General features: G+C 60.4%; 1 protein-coding gene across 3 annotated transcripts; it reads right to left on the bottom strand.

Moving 5' to 3' along the window:
• Nucleotides 1-229: 229 nt before the first annotated feature.
• On the bottom strand, nucleotides 230-15,385 carry CIB2 (calcium and integrin binding family member 2). 3 transcript variants are annotated; one of them, XM_080809274.1, is made up of 6 exons: nucleotides 15,098-15,385; nucleotides 10,791-10,825; nucleotides 4,711-4,822; nucleotides 3,093-3,240; nucleotides 997-1,192; nucleotides 230-834 (listed from the first exon to the last, which is right to left on the bottom strand). In XM_080809274.1, the coding sequence occupies exons 1-6, from the start codon at nucleotides 15,146-15,148 to the stop codon at nucleotides 813-815; spliced, it is 564 nt and encodes a 187-aa protein (XP_080665400.1). In that variant the 5' UTR covers nucleotides 15,149-15,385; the 3' UTR covers nucleotides 230-812. The 3 variants fall into 3 exon arrangements, with proteins under 3 accessions (XP_080665400.1, XP_080665402.1, XP_080665401.1); XM_080809276.1 differs by having other exon boundaries at nucleotides 10,562-10,825; nucleotides 15,098-15,217; XM_080809275.1 differs by lacking the exon at nucleotides 10,791-10,825 and having other exon boundaries at nucleotides 15,098-15,384.
• Between the last annotated feature and the right edge of the window lie 10,071 nt (nucleotides 15,386-25,456).

Below are 25,456 nucleotides of genomic sequence, written 5' to 3'. Positions count from 1 at the left end.
ACTGTCACAGGGGAAATGGACACGGTTCTCACCAAATGTCTCCTGTGGGGCTCACCTGGAGGTTCGGGGCAATGTGTTTCCCTCTCAAAAATACAAGCACTGAAATAAACGTGAGTGTCCAAAGCAGGAAGGCAACGCTGGGCCGAGGTGACCCACTCACCATGGGATTTTAAGGAGCAGGAGAAAGGGACCACTGAGCCCGTCTTAACGTCAGCAGAGAGAGCACAGGGACGTCCAAGTGCTTTACTACCGGGAATTCACAAATGTGTGGGCAACACGCACCAGTGAGAATTCCACATCTTGGGGGGGGGGGTGCAGAGCATGGGCAGGCCTCAGAGCCAGGGACAGGGACAGAGCCCTTGGCCCACTGTCTACACAGTTTCACATTGGGGGGGCCGGGGGGCAGCCCAGCCGTGAGTTTTGGAGAAAGACTGCATAGCTCATGAAACCTTGTCCTCTTTCCCTTTTCACTTTGCCCTGGGTGACCGGGACACCCACCCAGGACTTGGGACACATCTGGAGCCCTTGCCCTGTGAGGTCTTGCTGTCCCTTGCTAGTGGGGCCACTTCTGACGGGGAGAGGACGGGGGTCCGGAGGGCTTCGGGGCCCAGACGAATGGCCTGTGGCAGGGCCCTGCTCTCCACATCCCCCTTCCCTGGTTAAGGATTTTTTTGCTGAAAGGGCCGAGGAAATGTTGGCGGGTCTAACCCCAGAGGCCACAGCCTCTATTCCGGGTAGCTCAGAGGTCACGCTCATGTGGACAGGACAGCCAGAGGGTCAGCTTCGGGGCCCCCGCGCCCTCACCAGTGTTCTCAGATCCGGATGTGAAAGGTGCTAGAAAGAGAGGAAGGGCCCCTCAGCAGAAATCCCACTGGCCCCTGGCCCAGGGCACGGTCCCATAGGAGGATGTGAAGGACACAGCTGGCCTCTGCGGAGGGCGGGTGGGCAGGGGCCCAGCTATTGCCGGAAACCCCAGCCCCAGCCGCGGGGCCTCACCTGAGGAAGTCGGGAGCCTTGGCAATCATGTCCTCAAAGTCCGCAAAGCCCAGCTTGCCGTCGCCATCCAGGTCAGCCTCCTCGATGACCTTGTCACACACGAGCACCACCTCGTCCTCGTCCAGCTCTGACTTGGTGAGCCGCGCCAGCGTGCGCTCCAGGTCCTCCTTACAGATGAAGTTGTCCGTGTTGAAGTCTGCGGGCGGGGGCGGGGTGCTCAGGCCGGGGCTCCCCATGATGTCCCACCCCCGGTGCCCAGGCCAAACAGCACATCCGAGGAGTCGACACTCATGACCCCGTAAGACCCCGTGATGGCCCTAGGTCCAAACCTGGCCCAAGACCCTTCCAAGTCTGAGTCTGAGGCTTGGGACACTGGGCCATTCCAGCCGCACCCGAGGGGGCCCTGCGCTTCCGCTGGAGCAGAGGAAACTGAGGCCCAGGAGGCCAAGCCACCGAGCCAAGGGCAAAGGGCTGCATGGAGGGGGTCAGGACAGGTGTCTTTGCCACCAAGTGCTCACCCACAACGGCCACGTTCTCCCAATGGCACCATGTGGCCTCCTGCGGGCCCCCTGCCAGGTGTGGCGGTGGTCAGGAGACTCGGGAGCCCTCAGAGGGGGGCCCAGACTGGTTGCCGTGCACAGAGCGGGGCGCATGGCTCCAGTCTACTTGGCAGACGGCACTACCGCTGCCCCAAGTACAGCCACCCAACTCGCAGCAGTGACCCCGACACCCTGCACGCCGCGTCCAGCTCGGCTCCCAGATCTCTGCCCCTCCCACTCGTCTGTCCAGCAAATTCCCATTTGTCCTCAGGTTCAGATCAAACACCACCTCTGGGGGGTTTCTAGGCTGCAGGGTCCGCCGCCGCTGGCTGCACCCTGACACGAATGGCAGGGATGAGGAGTGTGGTGGCCCGTGGGAATGGCAGGAGCTCTGCCTCCTGGCACCACCCATGCAGCAGACTGGTGGGTCCAGGTCATGCACATGTGAAGAAACAGGGTCTTGCAAAGGGCACGTGACCCAAAGGGACACCCCTAGTCAGGGCTGGACCCTGAGCCCAGTCCCTGGACAGGTGTACCTGCACAGCCCACCTCAGGACTGGTGGGCAGGCACGGGTGGGATTTTCCTCGGCTCCCGCAGGAGAGCCCAGAAAGCTCTGCAGAGATGTGCTGGCTGCCCGGCCGGCTGGATTCCTGTGCCCCTTTGATGGGAAGGAGCTAAGGCCCAGGAAGGGGGTGACCCTTGACGCGACTCTCCCCAGCACCAAAGCCCGTGTCCCAGTTGCCCTTCCCACTCTGTCCCACAGCCGGGGCAGCAGAGAGCCTGGGTACCCCTGAATCTGTCCCCACCTGCCCCCCACAACCCTCACTGGCAGACATCAGCATGCCCCACGTGTGCTGCCCTCCACGCTGCCCCACGCGTGCTGCCAGGGGTCCAAGGCTAGAAGGTGGCGGGTGCAGTGGCACAGCGTGCCACAGTGTGGCACAGTGGGGCGTGGCGTGGCACGGGGAGGGTGGGCCCACGGCTGCCGTGTTTAGACACACACACAGGGGGTGCTGCGTGTGCTGAGACCAGGCCTCTGAGAGCAGCACGGTGGCTACAAAAGGAAAAAGTCCAAGAGGCCCGGAGCCACAGGCTGGTCAAAGGTGCTGGGACACACAAGGTCTCTTGTAGCTCAGGCCCAGCCCCGCCCTGGAACTGGGTGTCCCCATGGGGGTATAGGCCAGCTGTGCCAAGTTCTCTCCTCTGGGGCCTGGTGGGACCGCGGCCCCGGGAGCCCCGCTACCCGGCCCAGGTGCCCTCTCCAGCCCCTGGCCTCTGGCGCACACGTCCACCACCCAAAGCCCGCAGCGGCCCCGAAGCCCGCAGCGGCCCCAGAGCCCCAGGCGCCAGGTCCAAACTCGTTGGCTGGTTCCTTGCAGCCTGACCTGCAACCTCCCTGGGCTCACACCGCCTGGGTGTCTGCTCCTGGAGGCTGGCACCTCCTTGCTGCTCCGTCCGTTGGGCATGCCTGCCCCCACCGTGGTGTCCATAGACAGCCCCCAGGACCCTGCATCCCCAAACACCACCCCCACCCCCAGGACCCCCCAGGCCCCCACCGTAGATCTTAAAGGCGTAGTTAGCCTTGAGCTCCCGTGGAGCCGACTCGCACAGCACAGAGAACATGTCCACAAAGTCGTTGAAGGTGAGGTTCCCCTCGCCGTCCTCAGAAAAAGCCTCCACGATCCTTTCCTTGAAGGGATTCTCCTGCAGGAAACAGCCACAGCGGTCGCGTGGGTGCAGGGTACTGGGCGGACTCCAGAGAGATCGCTAGGCCTGTGTGGCCTCGGACGAGTGAGCCCCCACGGCCGCCCGCACAGCTTGGCCGGTGTGTGAGGGGATGAATAAAGCGTGATGGGGGTTGGGGGGGGGCGGTGCGTGGCCAGGCGCCTGGGTTCCTGGGGTCACGTTTCTCAGACGAGCATGGAGCCGGCGAGGCCAAGCTGTGCTCACCAGACACTCTCTCGTCTCAGACAGCCCTGGGCTAGGCCAGGTCAGGCCAAGGTCATGGGAGGCAGAAGTGGGGCCCCCAAGGCTTGGAGAAAGGGGCGGACAAATGGCAAGACTCGGGGGGCTAGTCAGAGCCCAGGCCACTGTCAGCCTGCTCGGGGGCCGCCCACTCGGGGAGCTGCACCCCAACTCCGTCCTCTGGTCCCAGGTCTCGGGGGCTCCCTCTTCCTGGAGTCCCCACCCCAAGTGGGCTTGGCTACCCCCACTCTATGCCGGGCCAAGGAGACTCAGGAACCACCTGCGTGGCGGCCAGAGTGCCCCACGCCCCTGCAGTGACCTCTGGGCCGGCGCTCAGGCCCTTGTCTAGGCTGGCAGGCACGTGCCAGGGCCAAGCCTGGGCCTCACCGTCCCTCGGGACAGAAGTCACAACTGGAACACATACCAGAAAGAACGCCACATGGTGCCCTGACCCCGAGTCACACATCCAAGGCCTGGCGAGGGGCTCCTGGCAACATCCCACAGCGGGATGCAGCTGTGCCCCGAACACCAGTCTCCCTTACCCCTGGCGGGCACTGGTTGCGTTACAGGTCAGGAACTCATGAAATGAAACTTTCCCGTCAAACATACATGTGGTCTGAGGTCCAGCAGCACCCGCGGGCGAACGGAATCTCGCCCCCTCCACCCAGACCTGCTGACCCTAAGCGGCCTTCTGACAAGATCGGCAGGTCTGAGAAGGGGTAGTGGGGGGTGACCTGAGGCGAGAGGCCAAAGCCAGACGAGGCGGGGACAGAAGAGCCGTCTACAAAGGCAGACACAAGCGGGCACCTGGGGGGCTCTGTCGGTTAAGCGTGGGACACTCGGACTGGGCTTGGGCCATGATCTCAGGGCCACGAGATGGAGCCCCGTGCCAGGTTCTGTGCTCAGCGTCTGCTTGTCCCTCTCCCCCTGCTCGCTCACTCCCTCTCAAGAAAATAAATAAAATCTTACAAAAGAAGAAAGCAGACGAGCTCTGCCCTGAAGAGCTGCCTGGCCACTGCACAAGGGGCAGGCGAGTGAGTGCAGCCCCTGCGCCCCACCGCACGCGAGCCCGTGCATTCAGAGTGCAGGGGAGCGAGCAGGCACGGAGCAGGTGAGCCCTGGAGGGCGGAGCAGCCTCAGCCCGGGGTCCAGAGGCATGTGCTGCCTGTGCCCAAGCCCCCCTCCCGGCAGCAGCAGCCTCGCTCGTACCCGGAGCTCCGGCATCTGGATGATGAGGCTCATGGGCACGTGGACGACGGGGCTCTTCCTGTAGTCCATGGGGACGAGGTTGGGGGCCAGCTCGTAGAACCGGGCGTGGAGCCTGCGAGGGAGACAGAGGGGAGGAGCTGGAGGGGTGCACCCCGGAGCCCCCAGCGGCCGGTGCTGCCCACCCCGTACCCCAGTCTCGTGCACAGCACACTCCCCCACCCCGGCCCTTGCTCTGCCCACAGGGCCGGGACCTGTGAGGGAAGCCGCTTCTGCCCAGACCCCAGCGCCAATAACCAGGTCATGTCCTGGCCCCTTGCACCACCCCCTGCAGGCCGGGCCCCACTTGCGGGGTCTACAACCAGACCTTTGTGCTCCCCTTGGGCTCCCATAAGGGCCTTCTATGTGCTAGGCATGTCCCCTCATTTAATTCTCCCCTCGGCCATGCAGATACACTGCAGGCCCGGCTCACAGCTCAGCAAACCGAGGCCTGAGGAGGTTAGAAGCCATCTGTCTAGGACCCCCCAACTACAACTCTCGGGGTCCATGGCCGGAATAAAGACCGGGAGCTCTTCACCGCTCTGCTCCAGCCCCAAAGCTAAGGCCTGGGCTGTTTGCTGCCCCAGCCTCAATCCGGGCTGCGAGGCCTGGTCTCTGGAAGGGCTGCCAGCCTCCCCCACCCCCACCCACCCCCACCCACCCCCACAGGAAGCCCCTATGGGCCCCGGGCCGGCCGTGGGGAACGTCCTCGCACCTCCCTGGGTGGCCTAGCACTCAGGGAGAGGCCCTTCCCTGGCTCTTCGGGCCTCTTCTGCCCTGTGTTTCTCTGTCTACGCCTCTAACATCGCAGACAATAGCCCCCAACTCCCAGGCCCAGACAAGTACAACTTATGGGGGACAAGTGTCAGGGCACTGAGCAGGGACCGAGGCAGGTCCCTTGCCCAAGGTGAGGCCCAGGACTGTTGGGAGTGGCATCAAAGTGGCCCCCGAGCTCCTGGCCACACCTGCCCTGCTCCCCCAAAGCCGGGTCTGCTTGCAAGTGGAGGACCCCGCGGCAGGCCTGTCGGCACCGCCACCCAGCCCTCGCCGGCAGAGCGTGGAAGTGTGCATCTGGCTCCCCCAGGTGACGACAGCTCCGTCTAGCAAGGGCTCACTCTGCCCTGCTCCGGGTCAGTGCCCCGTGAGGACGACTCAATGTCACTCCCACACCACCCCAAGACGCAGGTGTCACCCTCTCCATAGTTTCCGGGGAGGAAACTGAGGCTTCGAGGGTTAAGTGCCCGCCCCCAGCACACCAGCCAGTGAGTGGTGGGGCTCAGACTCGAACCCAAGGCCCTCCGGGTTCCAACCACTGGGCTCCTCCCAGCCCATCGGCACCTGGCTCAGAGTACGCGCAGGGCGCAGGCAGAGCAAAGTGCCACGAGCCTGCCCTACCGGCCACAGGTTCCTGTAAACATCCCAAAATCACAATGAAGCTCTGTGGCTTAGAGACACAGCGCTGGAGGGAAACAAGCTGAGGCCGGTACCCTGGCTGGGGGCACGTTAGCAGAGAGCGGGGTGACCAGACCAAGCCAGACTCCCCACCGGGCACACTCAAGGGCTTTCTTTGCTCTTGCTTTCGGAATTACTGTTCCCAAACACGGAGCCAGGACTTCCATACCCCAATTCAGGCAGCTGGGGTAGAGTACTCGACGGTGTGTTCAACTTCCAAATGGCACATTACACCCCCGCCCCCCTGCCCTTGACTCTTGACATGCTGGGGCGTGATGCTGCATGCTCCTGGGCATCACCTGACCCTTCCAAGGTCACATAGGGTCAAGTCAGGTGGTGGCTGGAGCCCACACCTCGCTGGCTGGTGGTCTGACCCCGGGGTGAGTCAACTTCCCTATCAGAAAATGGGGACTGTTCTACTGTCCTCACATGTGGGGCTCAAAGAGGATGGCGCTACAGAAGCCAGCGGGCCCTCAGCTGCCCTCCCGTCAGGGGCACCCCACCGGGGGAACTGGGGAGAGGGGTGCAGGGCTGGCAGGGTGGTGTCCCCCCTTGTGTGGGGGGGGAGGCCAACTTCCGCCCTGACTCTAGGACAACGTGACATGGCCATTTTTTTCTTTTTAGGAGAACTTGAAGAGAATTGGGAAGGCTGAATCACTGTGGGAGAAACTCGGAGCAAGGAAGTGCATCCCTGCCTCCCCGTCCCAGCGCAGGGCCCGTTGAGCTCCTGGAGGCTTCGGCATGATGGACCCCTGCCCCGCGGGGCGTGCTTCAGCACGCGGGGCCAACAGGTAAGAGCCTCCCCGCTTATCTCAGAAAGTTAGCAAGAACCCTGCCCTCTGAACCCAACGGGCGGCATCCAGGATGGGCCGACGGCATGCCACACAGGTGCTAGAATCTTACAAGATGTGGCTACGTCAAGTCCAACGGAGTTGGAAGCTTCATGCACTCGGACCATGGAGGATTCCTGCCAGGAATACACTGGTGTCCGAAAATTTGGAACCCCACGTCATAGCAATAGGTTAAAAAACATTTTTATTCACTTGGCAGCTGCATTTACGACTGGATGGTTGTAAGAACACGGGAAAGACCCCTAGATGTACGCATGCCGTAGTCACACTGGTGGTGCCCGCAAGATGGGGGCACACGCAAGCGAGAAGATGGGGTGGGGGGGCCGCCGCTTCCCGCCAAACCCACTGCCCAACGGCTTTCAGTTGTAGAGTGTTCATTAACACAAGTGTTTACGGAGTATTAATTTTTATCAATAATAAAGCTTCCTATGCTCAGTAAAACAGAAATAAAGGGTTGCTTCACACCAGTGCCCAGCCCCATACTTAAACAGTGACCTAGCAGAGACCCCAGGATGTGGGACGCCCACTGTCACTGTCGTCACACAGCATCCGCCTGACAGCACTGGGCTCCGCAACCAGTCAGGGATATAGGTGGAGTATGGAAGTACTGGAAAGGAGGAGGCAAATTATTTGCCAAAACCAAAAATCGTCAGTTTAAAAACTACCAATGAGAAATGGCTCAGCAGCCATCCAGCGCCAAATAGTTTTCTATGTTCCATCCTCAGCCTATTCAAAAATTAGATATAAATGACCTCATTTACAATTAGGGGAAAAAACCCCACCAAGACGCCGCAAAACAACAAAGTATGAAATATACTCAAAGTGTGTAAAAAGATAGGAAACGCTCAAGGGCGCCTGGGTGGCTCAGTGGGTTGAGCCGCTGCCTTCAGCTCGGGTCATGATCTCGGGGTCCTGGGCTCGAGCCCCACGTCGGGCTCTCTGCTCGGCAGGGAGCCTGCTTCCTCCTCTCTCTCTGCCTGCCTCTCTGCCTGCTTGTGATCTGTCTGTCAAATAAATAAATAAAATCTTAAGGAGAAAAAAAAAAGATAGGAAACATTCAGGTGGGGTAAGTGCTGCTCTTTTCTTCCTTGGAACCCCGTTAACAGTGACAACCATGTCACCATTTTCCCACACAGCGATCACAACCTTAACCGCAGTCTGCAACAGGGTCATGCTAGAGCGTGCTGACCGGACTCAGCAGTCCGCCGGGCAGGATGAAGGCAGGAGAGCGGGCGCGGGCCTGGAGCAGAGGCCTCTGCGGCTGTCTGGCCCTCGGGCGTGAAGACAGCTGGCACGAACAGCAGGTCACCCGGGGGCGCAGACGGCGCCGCCTACAGAAGGGCGGCCCATGACAGACGGCACTGGGAAGCACCGGGAGGGATGGATTCTTTTGGAAGTTGTGGACTGGCCGGCAGTCCACATTTGGGGCTAGCTCGCCGGGAACAGTAAGTAAATGAAGACAATAACCCAAACCGTAGCTGCCAAACATACAAATTAGAACATGGCTTCAAGAGCCTGGATCCGCGGCAAGGCAACGAGTGACAGGCACCATGATTTCCGGGGCTTGCGGCCTGACTGGGGCCATCAGTGCATGACTGAGACTGGGGGGTGTCTCCGCTGGCAGGCATAGTGGCAGCTTGGTACGTCCCGCCGGCCCTCGCCGGGGCCCAGCAAAGGCACCAAAACTGGGATGGAGCTATCTGCACGGTGATCTCCCCAGTGCTCCCCAGCAGGCCCGGGGTTTCGGCACCCGTGCAGTCTGGGCCATCTTCCTGCGGGCAAGACCACTCCGCAGAAGCACGGCATCTGGCCCCTCGGATCCCCAGGGGGTGTGAGCACTGTGGGAAAGCTGGATGAACCAAAGCAAGCAGCCGGGACCAGGGAGGGCACCCAGATGCCGGCGGGGGGGTGGGGGGGTCCTTTTCCTGTCTGGACCCCAGCCTGGTCTGGTCTGAGCTACAGAGGCTGGGGTACTGAAGGGTTCAGAGGGCTCAGAGTGGGGCAGGCCAGGGCTGTGGGCGGGGCCCCCTTCTGCCAAGGGACAAGGGACGCTCCCAGGGACCTACCATGTCTAGCCTAATCTCTGGCCTGGCCTTTGTGCCACCCTGCCCCACGGCAGCCGTGCTCCTCTCAGGGAGAGCCCACTGGAGGCAGAGGTGGGGAGAAGCAGGCCTGTGTCCTTGGCCCTGCGGCTCTGAGCCCAGAATGTTCTCTCAGGACCAACTCGACAGGTCCTCACCTGCAGGATCTCCCAGCGCTTGCTGGTGGCTAACACGTGCCCAACGAGAGCAGGGGGGACCTGGGTCCTGGCCGACTGCAGCCTCGCAGGGGCCCGACCACCCGAGCCATGGAGCCCCCAGAGGCCCCAGAACACCGAAAGAGCAGTGGCAGGGGGCGCTCATGGAGCAGCTGACCATGGCGCTGGGTGTGAAGGGTGCACAGGATCACGGTGAGCAGAGAATGTGGAGAAGCGGTGGCCAGTGGCGGGGACAAGCTCCTGCTGCTGCCGGAGCAGAAATGGCCACGAGCCTCAGAGGCCGAGCGGCTGCATGTGAATGCCGTGGACGTGGGGCCCCCCTGCAGAGAAGAGACGTGGCCAGGCTTCCACGAGGGTCCGGGCCGAGAGCTCTGAAAGGGGAGAAGCGCCCCCGGCGACGGCTGTGGTCGTGGTTCCGAGCGCCATCCTGGGCAGACGGGGACCTCATCCCACACATCACTCAGGCCACAGACCAAATCCCATGTTCTGAACACCACGCCCCGCTGCTCCTGCCTGTCAGCCCGCAGAGAAGCACGCACCGAGGTCCCCACGTTACAGGAGGGACGGAGACTCCGTGAGGCTCACGGCTTGCCCAAGGCCACAGAGCCAGCAAGCGGGAGCAGCCCCGGTCTGCTGATGCCACAGCCTGGGGCCTGTGCCCCCCACCCCGCCTCTCCAAGGCGGTGGACGTGGGTGTCCCTGTCTAGCCAGCGGACAGGCTGGAAGAGCAGCCAGGGCAGAGGAGAAAAGACGCTGCCTGTCCGAGCAGAGCGGTCAGCACAGTGACAAAGCACAGCTCGCTGTTCCAGGCTCCACACCAGCCTGCCTGTCGACGCCCAGGGAGAGCGGCCCTGTGACCGGCTTTAATGCCGCCTGGAAGCTGTTGTCTGGCCTTGGGGCTCCCAGCTGCCGGACCCCTTCATCTCTCCCACCAAAGCCCAAAGAAAGGGGAGCGCCCGGGTGGGCAGCTCAGGGGTGGTGTGGGGATGCAGGCCATGGCCTTGACTTCTGGACCTCCCAGGAGGAGGAGGCCATCAGAGCCGGAGCCAGAGGGCCGTCAGGGGCCGCTCGTCTACTAGACAGATGCCAGGCCACGGGGACAGAGCAAGGGCCCTGCGGGAGGAGGCCAGGTCTTCAGTGCCTGGCTCTGGGACTCCGGCCGACTGCTGAGGCCCACCTGCAAAGTGGGGATAAAGGCGTTCTCCTCTTACAAGGTCACAGTGAGGACTAAATGGAAGAGCCTGGAACCACCCACCATGGCGCCTGGTGTGCAGGACCAGAGAGACGGAGAGGCTCGGTTCCTGGCAGAGGGGCGTGGGTGCAGGCGGGGCAAGCTCTCGAGTTCACTGCAGCCTGAGCTCACGACGCTCCTCCTCAGGTCCAGCTAGCACAGCCAGCCCACGCGAGGGCCCCAGCCCCTGCCCCCGTCCCCGTCCCCGCGCCCGGTGGGGGGGGGGGCGGGGGCGAACGGAAGCCGCACTTACTTGAGGATGTCCTTCTTATTGAAGAAGGTGCAGTCCTGCAAAGGGAAAACACACACACAGTCCCTTGCAAGTCCCAGGTTCCTTTCTCCCTTGGGATCTCACAGACTCATACCGCTCCTCCCTGCCTGCCCCGCCCCTGGCCAAGAGCCGCTGCCTCCCGAAGCTTCTGTCCTGGCCGGGGGACTGTGTACACGGTGTTGAGGAGCATTCATGGGCAGATGGAGAGGTCACCGAGGTGCAGACTGCCCGGCGGGACAGCAAGGAGAGGGGCTAGGAGACAAGCTCAGAGCAAGGGCCGTAGGGCCTCAGCTGCAGGGGCACGCCATCCTTAGCCGTAGCGCAGAGGGGGAGTCTGAGGTCCACAGGCTGGGGAAACCCCAGCATCTTCCCGACCTCTGAAGCCACCAGAAGAGCTGGGGTCACACAGGGAGGCTGGGGTGTGGGGCAGTACCGGCGAGGAGGCAGGCGGGCAGGGAGGGGCTGGTGGCACCTGGACAGAACCAAGGGCGAAGGCTGCCAGGGACCCTCAGACAGGTGTTTCTCAGGGTGGGGGTAGCACACGGGTCCTAAGGCCTCCCGGTCATCAACTCCTGTCAGCTGCCCCCCCCCCCCCCCCCCCGCTCTGGATGTCCCGCCCGGTGATACGGTTACCAGGCCACGGGAGGAAGTACAGAGGCGCAAAGATCCCAGCAGCGGAAGGCTCTCTCGTGCTCACCCCTGCTGTCCGGACCCTCTGCCCTTGCCCACTGTTGCCCACGGGGGCAGGCGGCCCCTGAGGCTCTGTAGAGCCCGGAGACCCCGACGCAATGTGTTGTGCAGAGCGGGCCGACGAGGGGCTCGAGGCTGCTGCCCTGGATGGGACCTCGAACTACCAGAGCAGCTGGACCACACGCTGAGGTCGGTCCCACTGGGCGCCTCTGGGAGAGCTGAGGACGGGAGCTGGTGGACATTTCCAGGCCACACGTAGTCAGTCTGTCCTTCTGAGCCACACGCTGCTACCCAAGAGTTGGACTAAGAGCCCTCATGCTGCCCTGGCCTTCTAGGAACCTAGGAGCTTCTCCTGGAGGGCGAGGCTTTGCTGTAGGCCCTAGCTCCTCTGTCTGCCCCCCACCCCAACAAGCATGGAGAGGGAATGCCCTGTCCTGCAGGCACCAGACACAGGCGGTGACTGTGTGGACTGATTTCCTCAATCCCCCAGATCTCAGGAGCAGGTCCCAAAGGCCGCCCAGCTGAGTCATCCAGGTACAGACGCCCCTCAGCCCCAGGGCTGGCTCTGTGGCCTGAAGGTGCCCAGTGAGAAGGGCCAAGGCTCTCCCAACCAGCCCGGTGGGCGCGTCAGCATCACCACCAACGCAAATGCATTACCACCAATGCAAAAGTTTCTCACATGATCCTGGTCCCTTATCAAACCACTTACATCTGTCCCCCTCAGTGGTCCTCAAGGTGTGGTGCCTGGACGGGCAGCACCCGCCTCTCAGACTCCACTCCAGACCTACTGAGTCACAAACTCGGGGGCGGGGTGGGGGGAATCTGCAATTTTAGATCCTCCGGCTTCAGTCGTGCTGATGCCTGCTAACTCGAGGGCCTCAGCTCTAGAGCAGAATCAGCTGGGGAGCTGTTTAACCTCCTGTGCCCTCTCCCAGCAGCCCCGGCCCTGGCCCCACCAGCACCAAGGAACAGATCCATTAAAGCAGAATCCCCAGGGCTAGAGCCAGGCATCAGTCTCAAAGCTACTCTGATGCCTGCACGCACATCCCAGGCTGAGAACCACACCTCAACCGGGCCTGGTCTGTGGGGCTCCGATTATCCAATTCTGTTCAGTCCTTACCACTAGCCGATGGGGGGTTGGGGGGATAGGCATCTTCTCCCCATTCTATAGATGCGAAGACTGAGGTTCCATGAAGTTGATGGTTTGCTCTTAGCTGTACATGCAGCCCAGAAGGGCTGACTGCAGCTCGGGCCTCTGTGCTTCCTGATCGTGGCCTACTGCTGTAGGGTCCACCCACGACCACTGTACGTGACCGCGTCCTGCTCCTGCTGTGTGTGCTGATCCCCTGTGCACCACAGGTGCTCAATACGTGCAGACGGGATGAGGAACCAGGCCTCTGCACGTAAACCTCCCGCTGGCTGCAGAAGGTGTCCGTGAGGACGCTGACCCTGCCTCCCCTAACCTCGCCCGCCTCTGAGCACCAGCAAAACTGCCGTGAAGCCACACATCAGCTGACGGTCTGCTTCTGCTGCTGCTGACTTATCTGCCTGAAGCCCATGGCAGGAAGCAGCCCCCGGGGGTGAATATGGCAGGAACCTTAAAAGCTTCGCAGGGTTCTGAGTAGGCTGGTGGTGTCGGCAAAGGAAAGGTTTTGTAGCCACATTCAAATTCTTGTCTTGCTTTGGATCCTTAGGCGGAGACAGAGGCAGGTTCCCAGGAGAGTTACAGGACTTGCTCAGGGCAGAAATCGTGGGCTGCCTGAGTGCAAGCAGAGAGCCGGGACTGAGCAGCACTGGTGGGTTCTGGGGAAGGCAGGGAGCCCTGCTTTGGAGAGGGAGAGGTCGGGGGGATGGATCGACTGATCAGGAAGGCAGAGAAGTCTGGAGAGAAACCTGAACTTGGGCATCACTGGCACCTGCAGAGGGGGAGGGGGACGGTGGAAAAGGCTGTAACTGGGGCCCTGGCCGGCGAGGGGCCGGCTGGACAGCTGAGGGAGAGGGCTGGGGCTCTCAGGTTTCTGCAGACGGAGAGGGGCGGGTAGGTGGTTGTAACTGGGGCCCTGACTGGCTGGACAGCCGAGGGAGGGGGCTGGGGGCTCTCAGGCCTCTTCGGCTCTCATTTCTCCCAGCCCGCCTGGCTGTGGCAGGAGGATCACACCCCAGCCCTGGCCTGGCTCAGAAGCGTAACCCAATACCTGCTGGTCTGCATGGAAACCCAGGCTCCCAGCCACACCGGGTCACTCTTCACTCCGGAGCACAGTCTACCTACTAATCGCCAGTGACCATGTGGCCCCCTGCCCCTGGAATGCCTCCTGCACAAGTGAGGCACTCTCGCTGAATCTTGCAAAGCAAAAGCCCCTCTTCCCCGTGGTGTTCCGCCGCCCACCAGGGCCCTCCCCAGAGCTGCCCGCATGAAGGGCCTCTCGGAAGGCTGGCCAGCCTCCAAGACCAAGAGCACACACAGTCCCTGCCCCCAAACAAATGCAGAGAGCCTTGGGCTAGAGCCCTGACTGGTGCCTCAGCCTCTGTTTACTCTTCTGTGAAATGGGGCTGAAAACCACCCGGCTGTAAGGGCACCTGTTCCAGTGCCTGGTACCCAGCAGCCGGGCCATGACTGCGGCTCCCTGCGCCTTCTCAGGGCCTCACGTGGAGCTGACAGTTGGGACCTTTGTTTTACCTCTGCCCAAATCAGAGGGCTCCCATGTCCAGCCCACCACCAAACTAACTGCTGGGGAAGGCAGCAGGCGGCCTCATGGCTCCCACAGCACACTCCACAGGGACCACAGCACAACCAGGGCCCCCTGCCCGGGGGGAGTGGGGTAAGAGGCATCGCCTTGGGCCTTGGAGGAGGAAGAACGCAGGCAAAGGGAGGGAGAAAGAGCTGGCATGCACGGTTGCTGTGGATAGTCAGGGGTGGCTGAAGTGGGCAGAGCAGAGAAGGGGCCTGGGAGGCTGGCCAGGGCCGCCACGGGTCAGGGCTGGGCCTTCCCTCCCGAACCTGCGTTCAGCGGCGGTGTCCTGCACCCACCGGTGGGAGGGCTCTGGACACCTGGTCCGGACAGTTTCGTGACTCTGTAGGCAGGAGGTCCTGGAAGGGTCTTAGGGGGTGGCTGCTGGGGGACTGGGGACCACCAGATGTGGACTGGTATTGGCCCGCCTTCCTGCAGCAACTACTTCCACGCTGGACCAGCGGGAAGGACCCCCACGGATAAACAGGACGCCCCCAACTTAGAACTGCATTTGCGGGCGGCTGCACCTCACTCCCGACGCGGACAGAACCCCACTCTCCTGGGCTGCTTCCTGGGATAGAGGCCCCTCCCTCCAGCCCGCGTTTGATGACCCGTCAGCTCCGTGCCAAGGTGGGCGCTGGGCAGGTGGCTGGGGCAGGGGTCGCGTCCAGGCTGGGGCCCAGAGCAAGGAGGCTGAAGGCGGGCGAGCGCGCCGGCGAGCATCTCCCCACGGGAAAGCGCTCTCAACGCGAGGGTGGGGAAACTGAGGCTCGAGGTCACGGCCCAAGGTCACGCTTCGAGCTGAAGCAGGGGCAGGGTCTCCAGCCCGCACGCGGCGCGGAGAGCGGAGGAGGGCGGGCGCCGGCTCACCTGGTAGTTGTCCAGCTGCTCCTCCGTGAAGATGGTCTGCTTGTTCCCCATGGCGGCCGCCGCGCCGTCGCCCGGGCGCCGTTGCCCGAGCCCGCGGCCACCGGGACCCGCCCCGCAGCCCCGCAGCCCCGCAGCCCCGCGGCCAGCCGGAGCCGGGAGCGTGACCGCGAGCGGCGCGGAGGGGGCCGGGCGACTCCGCCCCGCCTTGCGGCCGGCGCGCCCACCCCGTCAGGGGCCGCCTCCTCCGGCCGCGGGAGACGCTCCCCGGCCTCTTCCCGCCTCCCGCCTGGCGTGACCAAGACTTCCGGCCGGGCGTGGCCGGGACTTCCGCCCAGGTGGGGCCGAGACTTCCGGCAAGGCGGGGCGGGGACTTCCGGCCGGGGGGGGGCAGGATCACCGGCTGGGCGGGGTCAAGGTAATTGTGGGCGGGGCCGAGACTTCCGGCCAGGCGGGGCCTGGACCACTAGCGGGGCGGGGCCGGGCCCTCCTTCCGGGCGAGTCGTGGGGCTGGAGCCCGGATGTCGGGCCGGGCGGGGCCGAGGCTAATGACCCGCGGGGCCGGACCGCGGGGCCGCGGAAGAGTCCGTGGCGCGGGGATGCGGTGCGGTGGGCCTGGCGCCCCTTCACCGGGGCTGGGCGCGCCCGCGAGGCGAGCCCCGCACTGGGTACTCGCGTCCCGGCCTCGCGGCGCGGGGCGGGCGCTCGGGCGCTCGGGAGGGGTCCGTGAGCGGGAGGCCCGCGCGGCCCCGGGCCACTGCCCGGGCGTGGCCTCTCCGGCCCTCGGGTCTCCTGCGCAGGCGGGCAGGATCCGCTGGTCTGTCTTTGCAGCCCTGGGTGCCCACGCGGGACTGCGGAGGATTTCCCGTGTCCGGAGGAGTGGGGCAAAGGCCAAAGACCCTGGCCACCAGACTCCCCGCCGAGTCCTTTCAGGGGTCCCGCCCGTACCTGCTACTGCTGACCCCAGGGCAGCTGGTGCTGCCGGCGGGGACACGCGCTGAGAGCCCTTCGGTCACTCGCCCGGGCCCCACGGCTGGGCGGTAGCAGGACCTGGGCTGGACGCGGTGCCGACTTGGCCGCTGTTCCACACCTGGACTTCATGAGCTCAGGACGTTTTGCTTTAAAGTAGGTGGTTTGTTTCTTTAACCGCTTGGGAGGCTCCACTCCCAGGGTTTTTCTTTTTTCTTTTTTTAAATTTTATTTATGTATTTGACAGAGAGGTCACAAGCAGGCAGAGAGGCAGGCCGAGAGAGAGGGGGAAAAGCAGGCTCCCCGCGGAGCAGAGAGCCCGATGCGGGGCTCGATCCCAGGACCCTGAGATCATGACTTGAGCCGAAGGCAGAGGCTTAACCCACGGAGCCCCCCAGGCGCCCCTAGGGTTTCTGATTTAATAGGTCTGGGGCGGCCCATAATGTGGGGGTCTAACAAGGTCCCAAGTGATGCTAGTGCTGCTGGCTCTGGACTCCACTTAGAGAATCACTGCTGGAGGCTAGGGGTTCCGATGGGAACAGGGGTCTCTCCCTCTTGGACAGATCATCCCTGGTGTTTTTTATGCTTTCCTTTAATGCCGGAGGTTCCTGTTGGAGTTTCTCAACGTTTTGCCACTTTCAGATGAGAACAGCAGCCATCAGCGAAGCAGACGAGCCGCCCTGTTCAAATCCCAAGAGTCACCAGAGGCATCATCTGTGGCTTTGAGACGGGTGGGAGGACTTCAGAAGCCCAGGGGATTGCTGACCAGTCTTCACGCGTAGTGGACCCGTGGGAGGGGGGCCTTGGCCTCAGGAAAGGCGGTGGGATATGTGAGCAGCGATTCAGAGAATGTGGCATTTTAGAGCAGAGAGCCCGTGTGAGATTCTCCCCCGTGTCAGAGCCGGGGAGACCGCAGCCCTCTCAGAGCAATCGCCGGAGTGGTTTTTCTTCTTGCTCTTGCGTTGCACACTGCCCTACAGCGGGCCAGAGCCCTGTCTTCACATTCTGCTCCCACCCTGCGTTCCAGGTAGGGGAGCAAGCACCTCGGCACAGAAACCTGGGTGTTTAGTTCTGGGATTCTGACCTCGGGAGATCAACAGAAGCAACCCCCTCCCCGCCCCAGGAAAATTCCCTTAAAACCCTTGTGATCTCTATCGCCACTGCCCTAGAGGAGGCCCTCCCTCCTGAATTCTTCCCATAGTGCCGTGAGGAGGGGCCAGTGACATCCCGGGTTACAGTCACAGGACCCCGGGCTGGGAGAGGCACAGTGACCTGCCCAATGCCACCCAGCTGGGAAGGGGTAACAGGAACCTCTCACCTCATGCTGGGGTTCCACGCCAAGTGCTTCCACTGCTCCCGTGTGTGTGTGTGTGTGTGTGTGTGTGTGTGTTTGAAGGGAGGGTGGAGGGCGGGGACGTAACAAACATTGGTCACCTACTCAGTGCTGGATGCTGTACATTTGCTGAAATTGACTCCATGGACGCCTCCCGAGTCTGCAGGGTTGGCATTATTACCCATTTCATGCCTCTGAGAAGAGTGGCCAACGGTCACTCTGCTGGTAGTGGCTAGATTTCAATCTTGATCCCACTAAGATGGGAACACGAGGTTTCCACTCCTTAAAGCGGGCCAGCTCCTCGTCTCCCGCGGTCTCGTAAATGGTTCAGCACGGGAGGGTGGTGCCGAGAGGTCGTCGAGGAGCCCACCGGAGCGCCGGGCACTCTGCGAGCACTCAGCAACCCTGAGCTTCCTCGTTTCTGACTCACTCCATGAAATTTGTTTTAAAATTTGGAAGGAAAACAGGAGGCACCAATGGTATGAAGCTGAAGCAGTGTTTGATAGGAGGTAACTGGTCTGAGTGACCACAACGAGACGTTCTTCTCGTTCCTTCTTTCCCGTCCTTCCTCCTCGACCAGCTGTGACTCTTCTCGATGAAATGTCCTTCCTCTGCAAGCAGCTGCTCTAAGACTTAGAGTCTGAGGGGATCTTAGTGGTGGAGATGGAGTGTCCTGGGCCCGAGGCCTGATCGGGACATCTTCTAAAGTGAAGATGTTCCCTGCAGACCGGTCCTTCGCTGTCCCATCTCTAGTCACTGTTAGCAGCTTCAGGGTCCCTCCGGGCATGCCCTACCTTCTCTGACTCTTCTCTACCTCACGGGCTATCGGAACCTCATTCCTTCCCGAAATCTTATCGCTGCTGCAGGGCAGTGGTCATCTTGGCCTCTCCCCGAAGAGCTGTTTGTCATCTGTGAGCAGTTACTGGGTCCACCTCAATCCCTCACACGTGCCCTACAACTGCCCATTCCCTCTCCATCCCGAGCACTGGACGGTCTGTCTGCTCACTTCTCGTCATCTCCAGCGTTTGACACACACGTCTTCGTACTTGTGGGTGAAGGAATATAGTCTGGGGCTGTATTTCCCTTCCAATGCTAGGGCTCAGGAGGGCAACACCACATCCTATGGGGCTCTATCCCCAGGGTGTAGGGCAAGGTCTTAGTGAACACTGAATCCACATTCTTTAAAAGAATCCACTTCCTGGAGTTGTTCACACATTCAGTCAAGTCACTGCTCCTGGAGGGTCCCGTGACCAAGGCCTTCAGTACAGAGCAAGCAAGATGAGCTCGCTTTCTCCATGCATGGCCCCTGTGGTCCTGTTCCGGACCCTCCACCAGAAGCCATTCTGGATGTGAGCTGTTCCTGGGTGGCCTAGAATGGGCCCAAGCCAATGGTGACCGTCCTGTTGTTGAGGGAGGAGGGTCAGCCTCCCCTGCAAACTGTCCCGTCCCTCCTTTCAGGTGCTTTTAAAATCCTCAGAGGCGTGACCCCCTCCTTCCCTCACCCCGTATTCTCCTGTCAGCAGAGTCCCACTGCCGCGAGCTCTGAGTCCCCATCGCTTTGGTCCCAGCCCCCTCACCTCTCCTGGAGCACTGTGGGATGCCTGTCATAAAATGACCCAGGCAGGTTATTCATCACTGGGCTCGGTTTTGCCGTAGATCTGTGTCATCTCCAGCGGGGAGCGCCCAAATCTTGCTATGGGGAGGGGGGTGCGAGGCAGTGCAAGCAGGCTGGATGGTGGGGCCACAGACCATCCCTCGTTAGCAAGGAGAGCCCCCTCAGTGAGAGACGTGCTCTGTGAGCACACGGAGGGCTAAAGAGCATCCTTTCAGGTGTTGCCACAGGCTTCCTTGCTCAAGGATTTAGTCCAAAGCAGAAGCAACAATATTTGAGGAACGAGATGCAGACAGCTTCCAGTTCGGGACCAGAAGACGGCGTCCTCGCTCAGCAGCGTGAACCTGAGGCCAGACAGACATCCAAGACCCGGATCCCGTTGAGCCTTGTGCTCTGAGCGAGAGCAGAAGCCCTTGGCCAGCACCTTGTGGACGGGAACCCCGCCGTCTGAGCGCCCGCGTGCTCACCAGCGGATCCTCCGCCGCCCGGATGCTCTCGGAGTGTGGGCTTCTGGGGGAAGTCCCCGCTGCCCCAGCAGCCCTTCTCCAAGCACGGTGCCCGGGACCTTCTTGGAGGGTCTGCGAGGTCCGCGGTGTTATCATCTCTGCTACAGAAAACATAAGTCGCTGTTCCCACCCTCATCTTCTCCCGGGCGCGGGGGGGGGGGGGTGGCTCTCCAGGACTCAGCCCTATGACAGCAGGTGCGGTGCGCAGACGCAGCTGGCGGGGCGGTCCGGTGGTCCGCCAGCAGATTAAGCCACCATTTGAAGACATCTGCAAACACGTGGAACGATGCCACTCTTCTCACTAACTGTTTATTGTCCTCGAAAATATTCTTTTTTGTAAAAATAATTGAGCTAAGCTAACATATAGCAGGGGTCTTGTTATAATTATTTAAAACACACTTGAGGGATGCATGGGTGGCTCAGTGTGTTAAAGCCTCTGTCTTCAGCTCAGGTCATGATCCCGGGGTCCTGGGATCGAGCCCCGCATCGGGCTCTCTGCTCAGTGGGGAGCCTGCTTCCTCCTCTCTCTCTGCCTGCTTGTGATTTCCGTCTGTCAAATAAACAAAATCTTAAAACACACACACACACACACACACACACACACTTGAATACAGCCGTAGGGGTCATTTGCTATTTTAACTTAGGTTAAATATTGATAATCTATATTAACAGAGTTCAGGGCCTCAAATTTTAAGAGTGAGAAGTAGTGTTGAGGCCAAAATGTCTGGACACCATGGCTCTGGGGTTCAGCACGCTTTCTCCGTTTCGGCCAGACAGGAGAGTTTAGCTCTGCAGGATGCGCAGTCCAGGGCTGTGCCCCGTCTCCTCACCACGGCTCTGACTGCTGTCATACCAGGCGCGTGTGTGGGCTGTGTTCCAGCTACACGTTATCAGCACTGCAATCTGAATTTTACATAATTGAAGTCCCTCAAAGCATTATCTTTTAATTTTTATGAGCCACTTATGAAAGTGTGAGTGTCAAAACAATTCTTAGCTGTCGAAAAGGAGGCACCGGGCCAAAGCTTGTCTGTGGGGGTGGTTTTCCGTAGTTATGGGTTCAAACCCATAACACACAAATACATCACATTATTTAAACTGAAATATTTATTTATTTGTTTGTTTATTTTTTTAAATATTTTATTTATTTGACAGAGATCACAAGTAGGCAGAGAGGCAGGTAGAGAGAGAGAGGAAGGGAAGCAGGTTCCCTGCTGACCAGAAAGCCCGATGCGGGCCTCGATCCCAGGATCCTGAGATCATGACCTGAGCCGAAGGCAGAGGCTTTAACCCACTGAAGCACCCAGATGCCCCTAAACTGAAATATTTAAAGATAATATGGCAGCTTTGCCTCTGGTTCCTGACACAGGACCCCCGAAACCTCTGTCACTTTCTGGGTGACAGGAGTGTCCCTTGTTCTAATGAGGTGACCCCAGGTGGGCTCCTGAAAGGGGGTCTGATCATGAGAAAGACCCAGCAGCCATGACCCCCTCCCCATCCTCCTGAGAAGGGAGAGAGCCTGGAAATAGAGCTACTCGTTGATCATGCCGACGTGGGGAAGCCGCCATCAAAATCCCTCATGGATGAGGTCTGGGGAACTTTCGGGTTGGTGAACACATTCACATGCCTGGAGGGTGACGCGCCCCAAGTCCACGGGGACAGAAGCTCCTGCCTGCGCTCAGGAGCCTCCCAGAGCTGGCTCTGTCCCTCTGCATGGGGCTGTTCACCCGCATTCTGTGTCCTGTCCTTTAATGAGCAGGTACAAGCATGTCCCTGAGCTCTGTGAGCCCCTGGCAAATTAATTGAACCCAAGGAGGGGATCATGGGTACATCAGGTTTACGGCTGATTGTCAGAAACACAGCTGAGTATCTGGGCCAGCAACTAGTGCTGTGGTGGGGACAATCTGGTGGGACTGAGTCCTTGGCCAGAAGGAGGGACGGTGTTGCTGGAAGCTGGTGTCAGAATGGAGTTGGGGACACCCAGGGTGCTGCAGACAGTTGCTTGTTGTGGGGAAAAGCCCCACATCGGAATCACAGGGGGCCGGGAGCAAGAACAGACTTAGGGCCTACATACCATGGTCAGAGCGCTGGCTTTTACTCCGGGAGACAGTTGTGGCTCGCTGCTCTGAACAGAGGAGGCTGTATTTGCCTTAGGCTTTAACAGCATCCCTAAGGCGGGAGATGGACTGTAAGGGGTAGAGGTGGAGGCAGGAAACAAGTCTGCAGGGTCCTGCCCTGGTTTTGCCCAGAGGACTCTAGACCTGGGAGGGAGCCATGCGGGGGGAGGAGTATCTAATTCTAGATCTACTTGGAAAAACAGAGCCGACCCTCAAGGCCTCTGGCCCGAGAAGGGCCTGAGTCAGGGAGCAGGTCCCCTGCTACTCTTTGCTCACATGCACAAAGAAGTGATTGCGGAGCACAGAAGATACTGATGAGGGGGCCAAAGGCTCGCAGAAGACAAAGCAGAAGCTGACCCCCTGCACCCTCTGCCCCCACCCCACCGCCCACTCCTGGATGGCACCTGTGTGACATTCTTCGGGAATTTCCCAACTGTCTTTTTTTTTTTTAAATTTTATTTATTTTTTTGACAGACAGAGATCACAAGTAGGCAGAGAGGCAGGTAGGGAGAAAGGGGGAAGCAGGCTCCCTGCTGAGCAGAGAGCCGGATGCGGGGCTCAATCCCAGGACCCTGAGATCATGACTTGAGCCGAAGGCAGAGGCTTAACCCACTGAGCCACCCAGGCACCCCTTTCCCAACTGTCTTAATGCCTTGCTAGAGGGAAAAATGACCTTAACTTGACAGTGGCAAGGCGTCCGGTATCTTGTAGGTCCTCTTTTGAAACCTCCCTTTTCCTTACCTCCCCCAACCCCTTCAGCCACCCCTCGCCAACCCTCACAGCCCCGGGGCTGCAGCTCTTCCTGCCCATGGGTCCTGCCCTGTGCTTTAATAAACCACCATTATGCACCAAAGATGTCTCAAGAATTCTTTCTTGCCATTGGCTTTGAATCCTGATGTCCTCTTTCCTACATTAGATAAATGTTAAATTCTGATAAATTTTTTTCTGACCATAAATAATTACCAAGATACCAAAAAAGTTTCCGTAACGATCCCTTTTGAGGGCTGTGTGGTGTCCCATCCAATTCCTTTGCTGTAATTACATGACCACTTCCTGTTAATCTAGACTGCTTTTCTTTCAATTAATAAAATACAGACAATCCTATAATGAGTGTCTTCGTGCTGATGGATTTGTCTTTGTGGGTTTTCTCAAGGGATTCTCAGGAATGGATCTCTGCAGGAGATGAGAGTAAGAACACAGAAAAGCTGCAGGCACAGTGGCTACAATGTTTTCCAGAAAGGGCGTGGCGGTATCAGTGGGAGTCAGCGAGCCAGAACCACCACCATCCATTACATAGTAGAGGGTATTAGCACGTTATTTGTACTTCCTAATAAAGGGGGTAAAAAAAAGTTTCTAACTTTTAAAATTTTTGCATGTACTCGATTATGGCTAAGGGTGGACGTTTTATTTTGTTCTCTTAAGCAGGCCCCCTGCCCAGAGTGGAGCCCAACGCAGGCCTGAGCTGACCACCCTGAGATCAAGACCTGAACTGAGATCAAGAGTTGGATGTTTGGGGCGCCTGGGTGGCTCAGTGGGTTGAGCCCCTGCTTTCAGCTCGGGTCATGATCTCAGGGTCCTGGGATGGAGCCCTGCATCGGGCTCTCTGCTCAGCATGGAGCCTGCTTCTCTCTCTCTCTGCCTACTTGTGATCTATCAAATAAATAAATAAAATTTAAAAAAAAAAAGAGTTGGATGTTTAACTGACTGGAGCCCCCAGGGGCCCCTACATTAAATATTTTAAGGATTTTTTGTTTGTTTGTTTCTTTGGCTGTGAACTGACCATTCACATGGGTCCCCTGCCCATTTATTTACTAAAGTTCTAATGTTTAGGAAACTAAATGAGGGCAACCCTATTGAAATAAATCTGTGCTCCCTTTATAAATAGTAAAAAGCAGCCCTTGGTATGTGAATAAATAGAACGTATTTTGCTGATTTATTAAAGGTGGCTGTCTCGATTAAAAACGTTGTCTTGGATTGGGTGGTGCTGTAGTCCCAAGGGCACACCTTCTAGATCCTTCTCCTGAGGGGCAGACAGACACTGCTGCTGGCGCGTCCAGATGCTACAAAGTGTAAGGATAGGACACAGGGGCTTGTCCAGAGGAGAGTGACGTGCATGTCGGAGGCACTCCAGAATGTCTGAGGGGTTCTGGATCCTGTGGCCTGGTCCAGAGAGCGGCTGGCAGCTGGGGCTGAGGCAGCGTTGGTCCCTTGACGTCCCTTCGGCGGCTCAGGAGGCAGGGAGCACCTTGTTGTGGGAATTGGCTGGGAAACCTCCAAGGTCCGTTTCAGTCCCGAGCACCTGAGCTTCTGAGAATTGGATGCTTTCCTGCCTCCAAGTCTTTGCGGGCACCGGTCCCTTCTCCCGGCCCCATCTCAGGCTGCTGACATCTCGGCTCTGCAAGGACCACTTTAAGTTCCATCTTCGCAGTGGGATCTTCCCCAACCAACTGTTCAAAACCCTTCAAGCACCTGTCCCTCTCTGTGTCTGGGTGTCTCCCTCACGAGACTCGGCGGGGAGGGCTCCTTTCTTGTTCTCACAGTGCACCTGACCGAACTCCTCTTGGGAAGCCGTGTTGAACCGATGACCCCTCAGGAATTATGTTTCCCAGTGTCATGCGGCATCACTGCAGCCTGCTCTACCTCAGTTTCCTCATGGGGCTGTTGTGGGGATTCAACAGAGACTGGAGGAAGTCACTTGGTCTTTGTTTTATAGTCACTGAGGAGAAAACGTGCTGGTTTCTGTTCCCGAAGCAAAGACTGCTGGAGGGAGATCTCAAAGATACACAGCAGGAAAGAATGCGACAAGGCTCCCCAGGGGCGGTGGGAATCCAGGGCTGGGGAGCTCTGAGTAGGGAGAGGGACAGGTGGGCAGGTCGCGGGGGTTTCCCCAAGGAACCAACGTCCCAGCTGTCTCAACAGGTGGCTGGAATTTCAGCAGGTGGGAAGGGGAGGAAAGGGCCGCCAGGCAGCGGGAACGGCACGGGAAGCATCTGGGGGCTGGCCAGCAGGCCTACTTGGCGGGCACTCCGGGCCGGTGGGGCGGGAAGGAGGGCCGGGAACTCGGCTGAAAATAGACACTGGTGAGAGGCCAGCGAGAGGCCGGGAGCTGGCAAGCCAGGGTGGTCCAGTGAGAGGGGAGGAGGGCTGGCCCGGGCAGGAGGGCAGGCCTGGAGGACACGGAGGGAGAGAGTCCGCGGACCCTTCAGGGCGGGATCGCCAGGCCCCAAGACGGCCAGAGCCAGGGGGAGGCTGGCGAGGTCCCCCGGCCCTGCCCAGGCCGCAGGCGTAGCTGTGGTTGATTGTTTTATCTCACGAAGGCCCTGGGCGTCATTCCTCACCTAAGCACCACCTCGCAGGGCGGGCAGGGGAGGCCCTAGTGTGAGTCGCCGCGGCGCCCCGGGTCCCCGGGACGAGGCTCCCCGGCCGCCCCCGTCCCCCGGGAGGAGGATCCCCGGACAGCCCCCCGCCCCGGGACGAGGCTCCCCGGCCATCCCCGTCCCCCGGGAGGAGGATCCCCGGACAGCCCCCCGCCCCGGGACGAGGCTCCCCGGCCGCCCCCGTCCCCCGGGAGGAGGATCCCCGGACAGCCCCCCGCCCCGGGAGGAGGATCCCCGGACAGCCCCCCGGCCTCCGGGACGAGGTCCCCCAGCGCGTCCCCGCACCGCCTGCAGCCTCGCCCGCGCGGCCGTGACGCCCGACGCCGGGGTCCGCGGGCCCGCGCCGGACGGGACCCAGCGCTCACGGCAGACCGCCGGACTCCCGCGCCCACTCGTCGGTGACGCTGCCACACAACAAGAAGCGTCTGTGACGGCGCGAGCCGTCCCCAGG

Source organism: Martes martes (assembly GCF_963455335.1).
Source record: "Martes martes genome assembly, chromosome: 7".
In the NCBI taxonomy this organism is placed as follows: domain Eukaryota; kingdom Metazoa; phylum Chordata; class Mammalia; order Carnivora; family Mustelidae; genus Martes; species Martes martes.
The sequence above is the reverse complement of the archived record's forward strand: the minus strand, read 5'-3'. Positions and strand labels throughout refer to the sequence as shown.

Bases quoted from the DNA above. Each gene is read 5' to 3' on its own strand.
- CIB2 (XM_080809274.1), bottom strand. From the start codon at position 15,148: ATGGGGAACAAGCAGACCATCTTCACGGAGGAGCAGCTGGACAACTAC. The intron at 3,241-4,710 runs GTACGAGCGAGG...TGTTTCCTGCAG, and splicing joins TCCAGATGCCGGAGCTCCGG to GAGAATCCCTTCAAGGAAAG. The intron at 835-996 runs GTGAGGCCCCGC...CTCTCTTTCTAG, and splicing joins AAGGCTCCCGACTTCCTCAG to CACCTTTCACATCCGGATCT.